Here is a 20211-nt window from a genome sequence, read left to right on the forward strand (position 1 = left end):
CAAACACAGATTACTTAATACAATGCTTCCCCAAATACTAAGTGTTCAAAGCCAACAGAACTAAAGGCAATAGCTAACTTTCGGTTTAGATTACGAGTTTTGCGTTATGAGTGAAAAAGCTGCGTTATGGCTCTTTTTCACTACTGCTGGTATTACGAGTCTTGTCAGAATATCTGTATCGCACACTTTATTGGCCTTAATGCAAAGTAACTACCGCAGCTTTCAAAAAGTCAATAGTGCTGGTATTACGAGTTTGCCTAGGAGGCCAAAAAGTGAGCGGTACAGCCTATACCGTCAAGATCGGTACCGTAAACTGAAAGTCAGTAGTTATGAGTTTTACACTACAAAGCTGTAACATAAAACTCATAACTAAAGTGCTAAAAAGTACACTAACACCCATAAACTACCTATTAACCCCTAAACCGAGTCCCTCCCGCATCACAAACACTAAAATAAAATTATTAACCCCTAATCTGCCGCACCCAACATCGCTGCCACTATAATAAACATATTAACCCCTAAACCGCCGCACTCCCGCATTGTAAACACTAGTTAAATATTATTAACCCCTAATCTGCTGTCCCTAACATTGCCGCAACCTACATTACTGTTATTAACCCCTAATCTGCTGCCCCCAAAATCGCCACCACTATACAAAAGTTATAAACCCCTAAACCTAACACTAAGTCTAACCCAAACCCTAACACCCACTAACTTTAACATAATTAAAATAAATCTAAATTAAAATTACAATTAATACCTAAATAATTCATATTTAAAACTAAATACTTACCTATAAAATAAACCCTAAGATAGCTACAATATAACTAATAGTTACATTGTATCTATCTTAGGTTTTATTTTTATTTCACAGGTAAGTTTGTATTTATTTTAACTAGGTAGACTAGTTAGTAAATAGTTATTAACTATTTACTAGCTACCTAGCTAAAATAAATAAAAATGTACCTGTAAAATAAAACCTAACCTATCTTACACTAACACCTAACCTTACACTACAATTAAATAAATTACATTAATTAAATACAATTAACTAAATTACAAAAAAAACAAACACTAAATTACACATTTTTTTTTTTTTATCAAATATTAAAGGGACACTGAACCCAATTTTTTTCTTTCGTGATTTAGATTGATCATGCAATTTTAAACAACTTTCTAATTTACTCCTATTATCAATTTTTTCTTCGTTCGCTTTCTTTCTATATTTGAAAAAGAAGGCATCTAAGCTATTTTTTGGTTAAGAACCATGGAAAGCACTTGTTTATTGGTAGGTGAACTTACCCACCAATCAGCAAGAACAACACAAATTGTTCACCAAAAATGGGCCGGCATCTAAACTTACATTCTTGCATTTCAAATAAAGATACCAAGAGAATGAAAATAATTTGATAATAGGAGTAAATTAGAAAGTTGCTTAAAATTGCATGTTCTATCTGAATCATGATAAACAAAAATGGGTTCAGTATCCCTTTAAACTAATTACACCTAATCTAATAGCCCTATAAAAATAAAAAAGCCCCCCCAAAATAAAAAAACCCTAGCCTAAACTAAACTACCAATAGCCCTTAAAAGGGCCTTTTGCGGGGCATTGCCCCAAAGAAATCAGCTCTTTTACCTGTAAAAAAAAAATACAAACACCCCCCCCAACAGTAAAACCCACCACCCACACAACCAAACCCCCCAAATAAAAACCTATCTAAAAAACCTAAGCTCCCCATTGCCCTGAAAAGGGCATTTGGATGGGCATTTCCCTTAAAAGGGCATTTAGCTCTTTTTCAGCCCAAACCCTAAGCTAAAAATAAATCCCACCCAATAAACCCTTAAAAAACACTAACCCCGGAAAATCCACTTACAGTTTTTGAAGACCCGACATCCATCCTCAACGAAGCGGCAGAAGTCCTCAGCGTAGCCGGCAGAAGTCTTCATCCAAGCCAGCAGAAGTCTTCATCCAGATGGCATCTTCTATCTTTATCCATCCGGCGCGGAGCGGCTCCATCTTTAAGACATCTGGCGCGGAGCATCCTCTTTTTCCGACGGCTAACGAAGAATGAAGGTTCCTTTAAGGGACGTCATCCAAGATGGCATCCCTTGAATTCCGATTGGCTGATAGAATTCTATCAGCCAATCGGAATTAAAGGTGGAAAATTCCTATTGGCTGATGCAATCAGCCAATAGGATTGAGCTTCAATCCTATTGGCTGATTGAAACAGTTTTTTTAAGGGATTATTTTTAGATTAGGGTTTGGGCTGAAAAAGAGCTAAATGCCTTTTTAAGGGCAATGCCCATCCAAATGCCCTTTTCAGGGCAATGGGGAATTTTTTTTTTTTAGATAGGATTTTATTTGGGGGGTTTGGTTGTGTGGGTGGTGGGTTTTACTGTTGGGGAGGTGTTTGTATTTTTTTTACAGGTAAAAGAGCTGATTTCTTTTGGGCAATGCCCTGCAAAAGGCCCTTTTAAGGGCTATTGGTAGTCTAGTTTAGGCTAGGGTTTATTTTATTTTGATAGGGCTATTAGATTAGGTGTAATTAGTTTAAATATTTGATAATTTCTTTTTTATTTTGTGTAATTTAGTGGTTTTTTTTTGTATTTTAGTTAATTGTATTTAATTAATGTAATTTATGTAATTGTAGTGTAAGGTTAGGTGTTAGTGTAAGGTTAGGTTTTATTTTACAGGTAAATTTGTATTTATTTTAGCTAGGTAGTTATTAAATAGTTAAAGGGGCATGAAACCCAATTTTTTTCTTTCATGATTTAGAACGAGCATGACAACTTTCTAATTTACTACTATTATCCAATTTGCTTTAATCTCTTGATATACTTTGGTGAAAAGCATATCTAGATAGGCTAAGTAACTGCTGATTGGTTGCTGCACATAGATGCCTCACGTGATTGGCTCACCGATGTGCATTGCTATTTCTTCAGCAAAGGATATCTAAAGAATGAAACAAATTAGATAATAGACGTAAATTGGAATGTTGTTTAAAATTGTATTCTCTATCTGAATCATGAAAGAAAATTGTATTCTCTATCTGAATCATGAAAGAAAATGTTTGGGTTTAGTGTCCCTTTAACCCCTTGAGTGCTAATGACGGCTCTGAGCCGTCACAGAGTTTCCCACTCTGGTGCTAATGACGGCTCAGAGCAGTCACTAGCACTCTCCCAACTTGAGGGAGATCTGGGGGCTCCCACCCGCTCCTACCCCGGCGATCGGTGCTGCATAATGAAAGGCATCGCCGGGGCTTCCGTTTTGCGTGGTGACGTCACGCGCAACTTTATTTAACATTAACAATGTTAAATATAGGAGCAGGGGACATGCTGCTTAGAAGCCTGTATCTCAGGCATTTAAGCAGCTACAGACCCCCAAGACCCACCGTTGAAAAGGTAAACGCCTAACCTTTCCAACAGTGTAAGTCTTGGGGATCTGAAATAAATAAAAAAAAAAGTAAAAAAAAAATATTTTAAAAATATTAAATAAAAAAAACCTTTAAGAAAACCTTAGCACCCAGGTGGGAAAGTGCTTAGTAATCAAAGGGTTACTGACTATTTACTAACTAGTCTACCTAGTTAAAATAAATACAAACTTACCTGTGAAATAAAACCTAAGATAGCTACAATGTAACTATTAGTTATATTGTAGCTATCTTAGGGTTTATTTCATAGGTAAGTATTTAGTTTTAAATATAAATTATTTAGTTAATGATAGTAATTTTTATTTAGATTTATTTTAATTATATTAAAGTTAGTGGGTGTTAGGGTTAGACTTAGGGGTTAATAACTTTAGTATAGTGGCGCCGACATTGGGGGCGGCAGATTAGGGGTTAATAAGTGTAGGTAGGTAGGTAGCAACGACATTGGGGGCAGCAGATTAGGGGTAAATAAGGGTAGGTAGGTAGCGACAACATTGGGGCAGCAGATTAGGGGTTAATAAATGTAGGTAGGTGGCGGCGATGTCGGGGGTGGCAGATTAGGGGTTAATAAGTATAATGTAGGTGTCGGTGATGTCTGGGGCAGCAGATTAAGGGTGTTTAGACTCAGGGTTTATGTTAGGGTGTTAGGTGTAAACATAACTTTTCTTTCCCCATAGGAATCAATGGGGCTGCGTTACGGAGCTTTACGCTCCATTATTGCAGGTGTTAGGCTTTTTTTCAGCCGGCTCTCCCCATTGATGTCTATGGGGAAATCGTGCACGAGCATGTAAAACCAGCTCAAAGCAGCGCTGGTATTGGAGTGCGGTATGGAGCTCAAGTTTGCTCAACGCTTACATATTGCCTGCTAACACCGGGTTTATGCAAACCTGTAATAGCAGCGATATAGGGAGGTGAGCGGTGGAAATAACTTGCAAGTTAGCACCGAACCGCTCATAACGCAAAACTCGTAATCTAGCCATATATAAATGAAAGGTTCAGAGTTACCTCTAAAAAGTATAGGCAGTCTCTTATTATAGCCCCCTAGAAAGTAAGCTCCTTGGGCAAAATCTCTCATTAAATACCTGTATAATATTTCTAAAATAACTGTAAGCTTCCTACAAATATAGCCAAATAAAAGTGGTGCTCCCCCTCGCAATCTGACGCCCTAAGAAAGTGCTTTGTCTGACTAGGCCAAAATACGCCACTGAACCCAAATTTCTTCTTTCGTGATTCAGATAGAGCATGACATTTTAAGCAACTTTCTAATTTACTCCTATTATCAAATTGTCATAATTCTCTTGGTATCTTTATTTGAAATGCAAGAATGTAAGCTTAAATGCCGGCCCATTTTTGGTGAACAACCTAGGTTGTCCTTGCTGATTGGTGGATAAATTCATCCACCAATCAAAAACTGCTGTCCAGAGTTCTGAACCAAGAAAAAAGCTTAGATGTCTTTTTTTTCAAATAAAGATAGCAAGAGAACGAAGAAAATTTGATAATAGGAGTAAATTAGAAAGTTGTTTAAAATTGCATGCTCTATCTGAATCACAAAAGAAAAAAATTGGGTTTAGTGTCCCTTTAAGCCACATGAAATAGGCTCTGTATGTTAAAATGTGCAGTTTTTCTTCTGTATTATTTATCTTGTTACTATTTGGCTCCTATTTTTAGTGACCCCATTATTTTTTTCTTTTACATTTTAGCTTTACCACTTACAATCACAGCGTGTACATGGTAAGTTTCTAGTTAATTTGCTCATCTTACCAATTCATTTTTAAAATAAGAAGGTAATCAGAAACTTTGTTTTAAGTATCTAATATTTCTATGATTAAAGTGAATGTAAACTTGAACTTATTAGCTTAAGTCATGCGGTGGAAGTTTAAAAATGAATGAGACTTTCATTCATGAAATCTATAGTATATACTTAGCTTCAGAGATATTTAACATGAAACGCTATACGGATAAGAGCCAATCCTCCGCCTGCCGTATTCAGCAATTGATTAACAGATGACTCATCAGCAATCAACTAATCGTTGTTCAGCCCCTTTGCACAAACGTCACGGCCCCCATGACTTAAGCTAATAAGCTCAAGTTTATATTCACTTTAAATATTTTATTCCTAATCATTTTCTGTATAAAATATGTGTACAGAATCCTAAATGTTGTTCTGGAAAGTTGAACTGTTGCTACATGTGGAACTATAAAGTGTTTTATACAAAACAATAACTCCAGCCATGACTATGTACCCTAGCTTTGTGTTTGGTCGCTTCTTGTTATTGCTAGCTATTTCTGCTAACTAAAGATATTTTCTAAATGTGCTTGGTCTGCTGAAAAAGAAAAACAAAGCATAATCAAGAACATGCACTTGATATGTCTATCCAATCCTGGGAGTCTGTGAGAGCATAAATCATAACTGTATTCACACTACTTAAGTCAATATTACGTTATTGTTTTTCCTTGTTTTCCTCATATTTTTTCCCTTCTACGTTCCACATTGCTCTCCTTAGTTTGTACATTCTGATTGGTGTTCAGAGCATTTAGGGCAATTCATAATGGATTTAGGATGAGATTTTGTTCTATGTACCAGTGAAATAAATCAGAACACAATCCGTGACAAATGTATGCAGTGAGTTGATATCTGAGCAAATCAGACCTTGCTAAATGTCTAAGTCTGGTTAGCACAATAGCACATATACTGATCTGCAAAAGTTTACACCATAGAATACCAATGAAAAGTGCAGAAATGTACTACTGTATAAGAATTGCTAAATACTGCACAACATACATCAATTAAAATACTAATCAATTTATTTAATAAATGTTTGAGATCAAATCCAAAATGCAAGCAATTGTACAGCACATTTCTGGTGATTAAAAAGATGTTTCACCTCTGTGAACGATGTCATTCTTGTGGCACCAGTGAATTGCCTTGATCAGCTGATAGATGTAATTTTTTACTTTTTCAGGAGGACATCCATTTGGCATTTCTTCTAGCAATTCAAGCATGTTCTAAAAAAAAAAAAAAAAATACACTAGCATTTGGTTTCAATCCTGTTGTAATTTAACTCGTTCACATGCCATCTATGAGAATTATGCAATAAGCAAGCTTAAAGGGACAGTGAACCCAATTTTTTTCGTTCATGATTCAGATAGAGCATGCAATTTTAAGCAACTTTCTAATTTACAACTATTATACATTTTTCTTCGTTCTCTTGCTATCTTTATTTGAAAAAGAAGGCATCTAAGCTTTTTTTTTTATTCAGAACTTTGGACTGCACTTTTTTACTGGTGGATGGATTTATCCACCAATCAGCAAGAACAACCCAGGTTGTTCACTAAAAATGGGCCGGCATCTAAACTTACATTCTTGCATTTCAAATAAAGATTCCAAGAGAATGAAGAAAATTTGATAATAGGAGCAAATTAGAAAGTTGCTTAAAATTTCATGCTCTATCTGAATCACAAAAGAAAAAAAGTGGGTTCAGTGTCCCTTTAACATATTTAGTGATATTTTATACATTTTGTTTACAATTTTTATAGAAAAAATGTGGGGGTTTGTGTTTAGTTGGGGTAGATGGGTAAGCAGTTACAAAAAATAAATTATAGAAATATCACACAGACATTTTTAAACCACAATTCAGCTAATCGTCATCAGTTACTGACGCTAGTATAAAACTGGGCACAATAATCCAATAGGATAGTATTGAAAAATACAAAAAAACAAACAAAAACATAATTTATGCTTACCTGATAAATTTATTTCTCTTGTAGTGTATTCAGTCCACAGATCATCCATTACTTATGGGATATATTCCCTTCCCAACAGGAAGTTGCAAGAGGATCACCCAAAGCAGAGCTGCTATATAGCTCCTCCCCTCCACGTCATATCCAGTCATTCGACCGAAACAAGACAAGAAAGGAGAAACCATAGGGAGCAGTGGTGACTGGAGTTCTAATTAAAATTTAGATCTGCCTTAAAAAAGACAGGGCGGGCCGTGGACTGAATACACTACAAGAGAAATAAATTTATCAGGTAAGCATAAATTATGTTTTCTCTTGTTAAGTGTATTCAGTCCACGGATCATCCATTACTTATGGGATACCAATACCAAAGCTAAAGTACACGGATGATGGGAAGGACAAGGCAGGAACTTAAACGGAAGGAACCACTGCCTGTAGAACCTTTCTCCCAAAAACAGCCTCCGAAGAAGCAAAAGTGTCAAATTTGTAAAATTTTGAAAAAGTGTGAAGCGAAGACCAAGTTGCAGCCTTGCAAATCTGTTCAACAGAGGCCTCATTCTTAAAGGCCCAGGTGGAAGCCACAGCTCTAGTGGAATGAGCTGTAATTCTTTCAGGGGGCTGCTGTCCAACAGTCTCATAGGCTAAACGTATTATGCTACGAAGCCAAAAAGAGAGAGAGGTTGCCGAAGCTTTTTGACCTCTCCTCTGTCCAGAGTACACGACAAACAGGGAAGAAGTTTGACGAAAATCTTTAGTTGCCTGTAAATAGAACTTCAGGGCACGGACTACGTCCAGATTATGCAAAAGTCGTTCCTTCTTTGAAGAAGGATTAGGACATAATGATGGAACAACAATCTCCTGATTGATATTCCTGTTAGAAACTACCTTAGGTAAAAACCCAGGTTTAGTACGCAGAACTACCTTGTCTGAATGGAAAATCAGGTAAGGAGAATCACAATGTAAGGCAGATAACTCAGAGACTCTTCGAGCCGAGGAAATAGCCATCAAAAACAGAACTTTCCAAGATAAAAGCTTAATATCAATGGAATGAAGGGGTTCAAACGGAACCCCTTGAAGAACTTTAAGAACCAAGTTTAAGTTCCACGGAGGAGCAACAGTCTTAAACACAGGCTTAATCCTAGCCAAAGCCTGACAAAAAGCCTGGACGTCTGGAACTTTTGCCAGACGTTTGTGTAAAAGAATAGACAGAGCAGAAATCTGTCCCTTTAACGAACTAGCAGATAAGCCCTTTTCTAAACCCTCTTGTAGAAAAGACAATATCCTAGGAATCCTAACCTTACTCCATGAGTAACTCTTGGATTCGCACCAATATAAATATTTACGCCATATTTTATGGTAAATTTTTCTGGTAACAGGTTTCCGAGCCTGTATCAAGGTATCAATAACCGACTCCGAGAAGCCACGCTTTGATAGGATCAAGCGTTCAACCTCCATGCAGTCAGCCTCAGAGAAATTAGATTTGGATGATGGAAAGGACCCTGAATGAGAAGGTCCTGTTTCAGAGGCAGAGACCATGGTGGACAAGACGACATGTCCACTAGGTCTGCATACCAGGTCCTGCGTGGCCACGCAGGTGCTATCAGAATCACTGATGCTCTCTCTTGTCTGATCTTGGCAATCAGTCGAGGTAGCTTCGGAAATGGTGGAAACACATAAGCCATGTTGAAAACCCAAGGGGCTGCTAGAGCATCTATCAGCGCCGCTCCCGGGTCCCTGGACCTGGATCCGTAACAAGGAAGCTTGGCGTTCTGGTGAGACGCCATGAGATCCAGTTCTGGTTTGCCCCAACGATGAATCAGTTGAGCGAAGACCTCCGGATGAAGTTCCCACTCCCCCGGATGAAAAGTCTCGCGACTTAGAAAGTCCGCCTCCCAGTTCTCCACGCCTGGGATGTAGATCGCTGACAGGTGGCAAGAGTGAGACTCTGCCCAGCGAATTATCTTTGAGACTTCTAACATCGCTAGGGAACTCCTGGTTCCCCCTTGATGGTTGATGTAAGCCACAGTCGTGATGTTGTCCGACTGAAATCTGATGAACCTCAGTGTTGCTAACTGAGGCCAAGCTAGAAGAGCATTGAATATTGCTCTCAACTCCAGAATATTTATTGGGAGGAGTTTCTCCTCCTGAGTCCATAATCCCTGAGCCTTCAGGGAGTTCCAGACTGCGCCCCAACCTAGAAGGCTGGCATCTGTTGTTACAATCGTCCAATCTGGCCTGCGAAAGGTCATCCCCTTGGACAGATGGACCCGAGAAAGCCACCAGAGAAGAGAATCTCTGGTCTCTTGATCCAGATTTAGTAGAGGGGACAAATCTGAGTAATCCCCATTCCACTGACTTAGCATGCATAATTGCAGTGGTCTGAGATGCAGGCGCGCAAATAGTACTATGTCCATTGCCGCTACCATTAAGCCGATTACTTCCATGCACTGAGCTACTGACGGGCGTGGAATGGAATGAAGGACACGGCAAGCATTCAGAAGCTTTGATAACCTGGACTCCGTCAGGTAAATCTTCATCTCTATAGAATCTATAAGAGTCCCCAGGAAGGGAACTCTTGCGAGTGGTAATAGAGAACTCTTTTCCACGTTCACCTTCCACCCATGCGACCTCAGAAATGCCAGAACTATCTCTGTATGAGACTTGGCAATTTGAAAACTTGACGCTTGTATCAGAATGTCGTCTAGGTACGGAGCCACCGCTATGCCTCGCGGTCTTAGCACCGCCAGATGTGAGCCCAGAACCTTTGTAAAAATTCTCGGGGCCGTAGCTAACCCGAAGGGAAGAGCTACAAACTGGTAATGCCCGTCTAGAAAGGCAAATCTTAGGTACCAATAATGATCTTTGTGAATCGGTATGTGAAGGTAGGCATCCTTTAAGTCCACTGTGGTCATGTATTGACCCTCTTGGATCATGGGTAGGATGGTTCGAAAAGTTTCCATTTTGAATGATGGAACTCTTAGGAATTTGTTTAAGATTTTTAGGTCCAAGATTGGTCTGAAGGTTCCCTCTTTCTTGGGAACCACAAACAGATTTGAGTAAAAACCTTGCCCTTGTTCAGTCCGCGGAACTGGGTGGATCACCCCCATTACTAAGAGGTCTTGTACACAGCGTAGAAATGCCTCTTTCTTTATTTGGTTTGCTGATAACCTTGAAAGATGAAATCTCCCCTGTGGAGGAGAAGCTTTGAAGTCCAGAAGATATCCCTGAGATATGATCTCTAACGCCCAGGGATCCTGGACATCTCTTGCCCAAGCCTGGGCGAAGAGAGAAAGTCTGCCCCCCACTAGATCCGTTTCCGGATAGGGGGCCCTCTCTTCATGCTGTCTTAGGGGCAGAAGTAGGTTTTCTGGCCTGCTTGCCCTTGTTCCAGGACTGGTTAGCTTTCCAGCCCTGTCTGTAACGAGCAACAGTTCCTTCCTGTTTTGGAGCGGAGGAAGTTGATGCTGCTCCTGCCTTGAAGTTACGAAAGGCACGAAAATTAGACTGTTTGGCCTTTGATTTGGCCTTGTCCTGAGGAAGAGTATGACCCTTACCTCCAGTAATGTCAGCAATAATTTCTTTCAAGCCGGGCCCGAATAAGGTCTGCCCTTTGAAAGGAATATTAAGCAATTTAGATTTAGAAGTCACGTCAGCTGACCAGGATTTAAGCCATAGCGCTCTGCGCGCCTGGATGGCGAATCCGGAGTTCTTAGCCGTTAGTTTGGTTAAATGTACAACGGCATCAGAAACAAATGCGTTAGCTAGCTTAAGTGCTTTAAGCTTGTCCATAATCTCATCTAATGGAGCTGTGCGAATGGCCTCTTCCAGAGACTCAAACCAGAATGCCGCAGCAGCAGTGACAGGTTTGTTGAACAAACATTTTCTTAAGGTAACCTTCTAATTTTTTATCCATTGGATCCGAAAAAGCACAACTATCCTCCACCGGGATAGTGGTACGTTTAGCTAAAGTAGAAACTGCTCCCTCCACCTTAGGGACTGTCTGCCATAAGTCTCGTGTGGTGGCGTCTATTGGAAACATTTTCCTAAATATCGGAGGAGGGGAAAAGGGCACACCGGGTCTATCCCACTCCTTGCTAATAATCTCAGTAAGCCTTTTAGGTATAGGAAAAACGTCAGTACACACCGGCACCGCATAGTATCTATCCAGCCTACATAATTTCTCTGGAATTGCAACCGTGTTACAATCATTCAGAGCCGCTAATACCTCCCCTAACAATACACGGAGGTTCTCAAGCTTAAATTTAAAATTAGAAATCTCTGAATCCGGTCTCCCTGGATCAGATCCGTCACCCACAGAATGAAGCTCTCCGTCCTCATGTTCTGCAAATTGTGACGCAGTATCGGACATGGCTCTCACATCATCAGCGCGCTCTGTCCTTAACCCAGAGCTATCGCGCTTGCCTCTTAATTCTGGCAATTTAGATAATACCTCTGTCATAACAGCAGCCATGTCTTGCAAAGTGATTTGTAAGGGCCTCTCTGATGTACTTGGCGCCACAATATCACGCGCCTCCTGAGCGGGAGGCGAAGGTACTGACACGTGAGGAGAGTTAGTCGGCATAACTTCCCCCTCGTTGTCTGGTGATAATTTCTTTACAGATAAAGACTGACTTTTATTTAAAGTGACATCAATACATTTAGTACACATATTTCTATGGGGCTCCACATTGGCCTTCAAACATAGTGAACAAACAGATTCATCTGTGTCAGACATGTTTAAACAGACTAGCAATGAGACTAGCAAGCTTGGAAAATCCTTTCAAATAAGTTTACAAGCAATATAAAAAAACGCTACTGCGCCTTTAAGAAGCACAAAAAAACTGTCACAGTTGAAATAACAATTAACCAAATCAGTTATAGCAACCAAATTTTCACAGTAAATGTATTAAGTTAGCAAAGTATTGCACCCACTAGCAAATGGATGATTAACCCTTTAAATATCCAGCGCTACGGAATTTGGCGGCGCTATACAAATAAATGATAATAATAATAATACCCAAAACGGATAATCAATTTAACAATTAACGTTTTTATCACAGTCAAACACACTGTCACAGGTCTGCTGTGACTGATTACCTCCCTCAAAATGAATTTTGAAGACCCCTGAGCTCTCTAGAGACGTCCTGGATCAAGGAGGAAGAAGCAGGAAGACTGTGACTGAATTTTTACTGCGCAAAAAAGCGCTAAAATAGGCCCCTCCCACTCATATTACAACAGTGGGAAAACTCAGTTAACCTTTTCTATGCAGAAATATACGTCAGCCATGTGGAAAAAATCATGCCCCAAAAGATTTATCACCAAAGTACCTCACAAAAACGAATAACATGCCAGTAAACGTTTTAAGCATACATTTTAAAAGTTATGTAGTGTTATCAATAAGCCTGCTACCAGTCGCTTCTACTGCAGTTAAGGCTCATATATTACTTCAGTATTAACAGCATTTTCTTAGACAAATTCCATTCCTTAGAAAATTACTTTACTGCACATACATTCATCAGCCTGATACCAGTCACTACTACTGCATTTAAGGCTGTACTTACATTACATCGGTATCAGCAGTATTTTCTTAGTCAATTCCATTCCTTAGAAAAATATTTTACTGCACATACCTCATCTGCAGGGAACCCCGCATGCTATTCCCTTTCTGAAGTTACCCCGCTCCTCAGAATGTGCGAGAACAGCCAGTGGATCTTAGTTACTTCTGCTAAGATCATAGAAAACGCAGGCAGATTCTTCTTCTAAATACTGCCTGAGAGAAAAAACAGCACACTCCGGTGCCATTTAAAATAACAAACTTTTGATTGAAGAAATAATTAAGTATAAAAACTCCACACTCCTCTCACACCTTCCTACTAAGTTGAGTGTTGCAAGAGAATGACTGGATATGACGTGGAGGGGAGGAGCTATATAGCAGCTCTGCTTTGGGTGATCCTCTTGCAACTTCCTGTTGGGAAGGGAATATATCCCATAAGTAATGGATGATCCGTGGACTGAATACACTTAACAAGAGAAATACTGTACCCAGGTTACAAAAAAAAAAGTTTCTTTACATAATCCCTCCCAACAAAAAAAAGTTCCTAAATTACAAGATATTATGTGCTTATTATTATTTAAATGCAATTCTTTTTTACAAGAACCATAGATCGAAAAAAAACATAATGTATGCATACCTGATAAATTAATTTCTTTCATAATAGTGAGAGTACACGTCCAGTCCTACAGAACACCCCACACAAAAGAACTTTAATCTTTCCCACTTTCCCATGATTCCTTAGTTATACATTTGGCCAAGATGAAGGAGAAAATAAGAAAAGTAGGAAAGGAAGACCATGGTAAAAAGTGCAAATTGGTACTGCCACCAACACGGGTCTTGTGGACTCTCATTATCATGAAATAAATTAATTTATCAGGAAAGCATACATTTAGTTTTCAGTCATACGATGGCGAGAGTCCATGAGCCATCACATGTGGGATCCTAAACCCAAGCTGCGAAGTGCACAAGACCACCATGAAATAGGGCTGTAAATACAGTAAAAGCAGGTAGAGGTACTAAATAAGCACTGTGGCCTGCAGAACTTTCCTACCATAACAAGGTCAGAAGAGGCAAACATGTCAAAATGGTATGAATTTGGTAAAGGTATCTAAAGAAGACCACATAGTTGCCTTGCAAATCTGTTCAATGGAAGCTTCAGTTCTAAAAGCCCAAGAGGTGGCAATTGCTCTGATAAAATGAGCAGTACTTCACTCAGGTGAATGCAACATGAATCAAAGCCTTAAATGGACTTTAAACACTAAATAAATGCTAGATGGAATGATGCATTGAAAGAAAACAGAATTTATGCTTACCTGATAAATTACTTTCTCCAACGGTGTGTCCGGTCCACGGCGTCATCCTTACTTGTGGGATATTCTCTTCCCCAACAGGAAATGGCAAAGAGTCCCAGCAAAGCTGGTCACATGATCCCTCCTAGGCTCCACCCACCCCAGTCATTCGACCGACGGACAGGAGGAAATATATATAGGAGAAACCATATGATACCGTGGTGACTGTAGTTAGAGAAAATAATTCATCAGACCTGATTAAAAAACCAGGGCGGGCCGTGGACCGGACACACCCTTGGAGAAAGTAATTTATCAGGTAAGCATAAATTCTGTTTTCTCCAACATTGGTGTGTCCGGTCCACGGCGTCATCCTTACTTGTGGGAACCAATACCAAAGCTTTAGGACACGGATGAAGGGAGGGAGCAAATCAGGTCACTTAAATGGAAGGCACCACGGCTTGCAAAACCTTTCTCCCAAAAATAGCCTCCGAAGAAGCAAAAGTATCAAATTTGTAAAATTTGGCAAAAGTGTGCAGTGAAGACCAAGTCGCTGCCTTACATATCTGGTCAACAGAAGCCTCGTTCTTGAAGGCCCATGTGGAAGCCACAGCCCTAGTGGAGTGAGCTGTGATTCTTTCAGGAGGCTGCCGTCCGGCAGTCTCATAAGCCAATCGGATAATGCTTTTAAGCCAAAAGGAAAGAGAGGTAGAAGTCGCTTTTTGACCTCTCCTTTTACCAGAATAAACAACAAACAAGGAAGATGTTTGTCTGAAATCTTTAGTAGCCTCTAAATAGAATTTTAGAGCACGGACTACGTCCAAATTGTGTAACAAACGTTCCTTCTTTGAAACTGGATTCGGACACAAAGAAGGTACAACTATCTCCTGGTTAATATTTTTGTTGGAAACAACTTTCGGAAGAAAACCAGGCTTAGTACGCAAAACCACCTTATCTGCATGGAACACCAGATAGGGCGGAGAACACTGCAGAGCAGATAACTCTGAAACTCTTCTAGCAGAAGAAATTGCAACCAAAAACAAAACTTTCCAAGATAATAACTTAATATCTACGGAATGTAAGGGTTCAAACGGAACCCCTTGAAGAACCGAAAGAACTAGATTTAGACTCCAGGGAGGAGTCAAAGGTCTGTAAACAGGCTTGATCCTAACCAGAGCCTGAACAAATGCTTGAACATCTGGCACAGCTGCCAGTCTTTTGTGAAGTAAAACAGATAAAGCAGAGATCTGTCCCTTCAGAGAACTTGCAGATAATCCTTTCTCCAAACCTTCTTGTAGAAAGGATAGAATCTTAGGAATTTTTATCTTGTTCCATGGGAATCCTTTAGATTCACACCAACAGATATATTTTTTCCATATTTTATGGTAAATTTTTCTAGTTACAGGCTTTCTAGCCTGAATCAGAGTATCTATTACAGAATCTGAAAACCCACGCTTTGATAAAATCAAGCGTTCAATCTCCAAGCCGTCAGTTGGAGGGAAACCAGATTCAGATGTTCGAATGGACCCTGAACAAGAAGGTCCTGTCTCAAAGGTAGCTTCCATGGTGGAGCCGATGACATATTCACCAGGTCTGCATACCAAGTCCTGCGTGGCCACGCAGGAGCTATCAAGATCACCGAGGCCCTCTCCTGATTGATCCTGGCTACCAGCCTGGGGATGAGAGGAAACGGTGGGAATACATAAGCTAGGTTGAAGGTCCAAGGTGCTACTAGTGCATCTACTAGAGTCGCCTTGGGATCCCTGGATCTGGACCCGTAGCAAGGAACCTTGAAGTTCTGACGAGACGCCATCAGATCCATGTCTGGAATGCCCCATAATTGAGTTATTTGGGCAAAGATTTCCGGATGGCGTTCCCACTCCCCCGGATGGAATGTCTGACGACTCAGAAAATCCGCTTCCCAATTTTCCACTCCTGGGATGTGGATCGCAGACAAGTGGCAGGAGTGATCCTCCGCCCATTGAATAATCTTGGTCACTTCTTTCATCGCCAGGGAACTCCTTGTTCCCCCCTGATGATTGATATATGCAACGGTCGTCATGTTGTCTGACTGAAACCTTATGAATTTGGCCTTTGCTAGTTGAGGCCAAGCTCTGAGAACATTGAATATCGCTCTCAGTTCCAGAATGTTTATCGGGAGAAGAGACTCTTCCCGAGACCATAGACCCTGAGCTTTCAGGGATTCCCAGACCGCGCCCCAGCCCACTAGGCTGGCGTCGGTCGTGACAATGACCCACTCTGGTCTGCGGAAGCTCATTCCCTGTGACAGATTGTCCAGGGTCAGCCACCAACGGAGTGAATCTCTGGTCTTTTGATCTACTTGAATCGTCGGAGACAAGTCTGTATAATCCCCATTCCACTGTCTGAGCATGCACAGTTGTAATGGTCTTAGATGAATTCGTGAAAAGGAACTATGTCCATTGTTGCAACCATCAATCCTATTACTTCCATGCACTGCGCTATGGAAGGACGAGGAACAGAATGAAGTACTTGACAAGAGCTTAGAAGTTTTGATTTTCTGACCTCTGTCAGAAAAATCCTCATTTCTAAGGAATCTATTATTGTTCCCAAGAAGGGAACTCTTGTTGACGGGGACAGAGAACTTTTTTCTTTGTTCACCTTCCATCCATGAGATCTGAGAAAGGCTAGGACGATGTCCGTATGAGCCTTTGCTTTTGACAGGGACGACGCTTGAATCAGGATGTCGTCCAAGTAAGGTACTACTGCAATGCCCCTTGGTCTTAGAACCGCTAGAAGGGACCCTAGTACCTTTGTGAAAATCCTTGGAGCAGTGGCTAATCCGAATGGAAGTGCCACAAACTGGTAATGCTTGTCCAGAAAAGCGAACCTTAGGAACTGATGATGTTCCTTGTGGATAGGAATATGTAGGTACGCATCCTTTAAATCCACGGTAGTCATAAATTGATTTTCCTGGATAGTAGGTAGGATCGTTCAAATAGTTTCCATTTTGAACGATGGTACCCTGAGAAATTTGTTTAGGATCTTTAGATCCAAAATTGGTCTGAATGTTCCCTCTTTTTTGGGAACTATGAACAGATTGGAATAAAATCCCATTCCTTGTTCTCTTATTGGAACTGGATGTATCACTCCCATCTTTAACAGGTCTTCTACACAATGTAAGAATGCCTGTCTCTTTATTTGGTTTGAAGATAATTGAGACCTGTGGAACCTTCCCCTTGGGGGTAGTTCCTTGAATTCCAGGAGATAACCTTGAGAAACTATTTCTAGCGCCCAAGGATCCTGAACATCTCTTGCCAAAGCCTGAGCAAAGAGAGAAAGTCTGCCCCCCACTAGATCCGGTCCCGGATCGGGGGCTATCCCTTCATGCTGTTTTGGTAGCAGTGGTAGGCTTCTTGGCCTGCTTACCCTTGTTCCAGCCTTGCATTGGTTTCCAGGCTGGTTTGGGTTGTGAAGTATTACCCTCTTGCTTAGAGGATACAGAATTAGAGACTGGTCCGTTTCTGCGAAAGGGACGAAAATTAGGCTTATTTTTAGCCTTAAAAGACCTATCCTGTGGGAGGGCGTGGCCCTTTCCCCCAGTGATGTCTGAAATAATCTCTTTCAAATCAGGTCCAAATAATGTTTTACCTTTGAAAGGAATGTTAAGCAATTTTGTCTTGGAAGACACATCCGCTGACCAAGACTTTAGCCAAAGCGCTCTGCGCGCCACGATAGCAAACCCTGAATTTTTCGCCGCTAATCTAGCTAATTGCAAAGCGGCATCTAGAACAAAAGAGTTAGCCAATTTAAGTGCTTGAACTCTGTCCATAACCTCCTCATACGAAGATTCTTTACTGAGCGAATTTTCTAGTTCCTCGAACCAGAAACACGCTGCCGTAGTGACAGGAACAATGCATGAAATTGGTTGTAGAAGGTAACCTTGCTGTACAAAAATCTTTTTAAGCAAACCCTCTAATTTCTTATCCATAGGATCTTTGAAAGCACAACTATCTTCGATAGGAATAGTAGTGCGTTTGTTTAGAGTAGAAACTGCCCCCTCGACCTTGGGGACTGTCTGCCATAAGTCCTTTTTGGGGTCGACTATAGGAAATAATTTCTTAAATATAGGGGGGGGGACAAAAGGTATGCCGGGCCTTTCCCACTCTTTATTTACTATGTCCGCCACCCGCTTGGGTATAGGAAAAGCGTCGGGGGGCACCGGAACCTCTAGGAACTTGTCCATCTTACATAATTTCTCTGGAATGACCAAATTGTCACAATCATCCAGAGTAGATAACACCTCCTTAAGCAGTGCGCGGAGATGTTCTAATTTAAATTTAAATGTCACAACATCAGGTTCAGCTTGATGAGAAATTTTTCCTGAATCTGAAATTTCTCCATCAGACAAAACCTCCCTCATGGTCCCTTGAGATTGGTGTGAGGGTATGTCAGAACAGTTATCATCAGCGTCCTCTTGCTCTTCAGTGTTTAAAACAGAGCAATCACGCTTTCTCTGATAAGTAGGCATTTTGGATAAAAGATTTGCTATGGAGTTATCCATTACAGCCGTTAATTGTTGCATGGTAATAAGTATTGGCGCACTAGATGTACTAGGGGCCTCCTGTGTGGGCATAACTGGTGTAGACACAGTAGGGGATGATGTAGTATCATGTTTACTCCCCTCATTTGAGGAATCATCTTGGGCAATATCATTATCTGTGGCATTACTGTCCTTACTTTGTTTGGACACTATGGCACAATTATCACATAAATTTAAATGGGGAGACACATTGGCTTTCATACATATAGAACATAGCTTATCTGATGGTACAGACATGTTAAACAGGCTTAAACTTGTCAACAAAGCACAAAAAACGTTTTAAAATAAAACCGTTACTGTCACTTTAAATTTCAAACTGAAAACACTTTATTACTGAATATGTGAAAAAGTATGAAGGAATTGTTCAAAATTCACCAAAATTTCACCACAGTGTCTTAAAGCATTAACCCCTTAATGACCACAGCACTTTTCCATTTTCTGTCCGTTTGGGACCAAGGCTATTTTTACATTTTTGCGGTGTTTGTGTTTAGCTGTAATTTTCTTCTTACTCTTTTCTTACTCATTTACTGTACCCACACATATTATAAAAAAATATATAAAATATGAGGAAAAATTGAAAAAAAACACACTTTTTCTAACTTTGACCCCCAAAATCTGTTACATATCTACAACCACCAAAAAACACCCATGCTAAATAGTTTCAAAATTTTGTCCTGAGTTTAGAAATACCCAATGTTTACATGTTCTTTGCTTTTTTTGCAAGTTATAGGGCCATAAATACAAGTAGCACTTTGCTATTTCCAAACCACTTTTTTCCAAAATTAGCGCTAGTTACATTAGAACACTAATATCTTTCAGGAATCCCTGAATATCCCTTGATATGTATATATTTTTTTTTAGTAGACATCCCAAAGTATTGATCTAGGACAATTTTGGTATATTTCATACCACCATTTCACCGCCAAATGCGATCAAATACAAAAAATCGTTCACTTTTTCACAAATTTTTTCACAAACTTTTGGTTTCTCACTGAAATTATTTACAAACAACTTGTGCAATTATGGCATAAATGGTTGTAAATTCTTCTCTGGGATCCCCTTTGTTCAGAAATAGCAGACATATATGGCTTTGGCGTTGCTTTTTGGTAATTAGAAGGCCGCTAAATGCCACTGCGCACCACAAGTGTATTATGCCCAGCAGTTAAGGGGTTAATTAGGGAGCTTTTAGGGAGCTTGTAGGGTTAATTTTAGCTTTAGTGTAGTATAGTAGACAACCCCAAGTATTGATCTAGGCACATTTTGGTATATTTCATGCCACCATTTCACCGCCAAATGCGATCAAATTGAAAAAAAAAGTTAAATTTTTCACAATTTTAGGTTTCTCACTGAAATAATTTACAAACAGCTTGTGCAATTATGGCACAAATGGTTGTAAATACTTGTCTGGGATCCCCTTTGTTCAGAAATAGCAGACATATATGACTTTGGCGTTGCTTTCTGGTAATTAGAAGGCCGCTAAATCCTGCTGCGCCTCACACGTGTATTATGGCTAGCAGTGAAGGGGTTAATTAGGGAGTTTGTAGGGAGCTTGCAGGGTTAATTTTAGCTTTAGTGTAGAGATCAGCCTCCCACCTGACACATCCCACCCCCTGATCCCTCCCA

General features: G+C 40.1%; 1 protein-coding gene across 11 annotated transcripts in view; it reads right to left on the minus strand.

Annotated features, from left to right (window-relative positions):
* The window catches only part of CDKL5 (cyclin dependent kinase like 5), a 1071204-nt gene that overhangs the window by 304399 nt on the left and 746594 nt on the right, over positions 1-20211 (minus strand). For all 11 annotated transcript variants that reach the window (XM_053706416.1, XM_053706410.1, XM_053706408.1 and 8 more), the window contains one exon: positions 6314-6434. In XM_053706416.1, the coding sequence (XP_053562391.1) occupies positions 6314-6434 (121 nt within the window). The remainder of the gene's footprint in view (positions 1-6313; positions 6435-20211) is intronic.

The sequence above is a fragment of the Bombina bombina genome, chromosome 3, assembly GCF_027579735.1.
Source record: "Bombina bombina isolate aBomBom1 chromosome 3, aBomBom1.pri, whole genome shotgun sequence".
In the NCBI taxonomy this organism is placed as follows: Eukaryota; Metazoa; Chordata; class Amphibia; order Anura; family Bombinatoridae; genus Bombina; species Bombina bombina.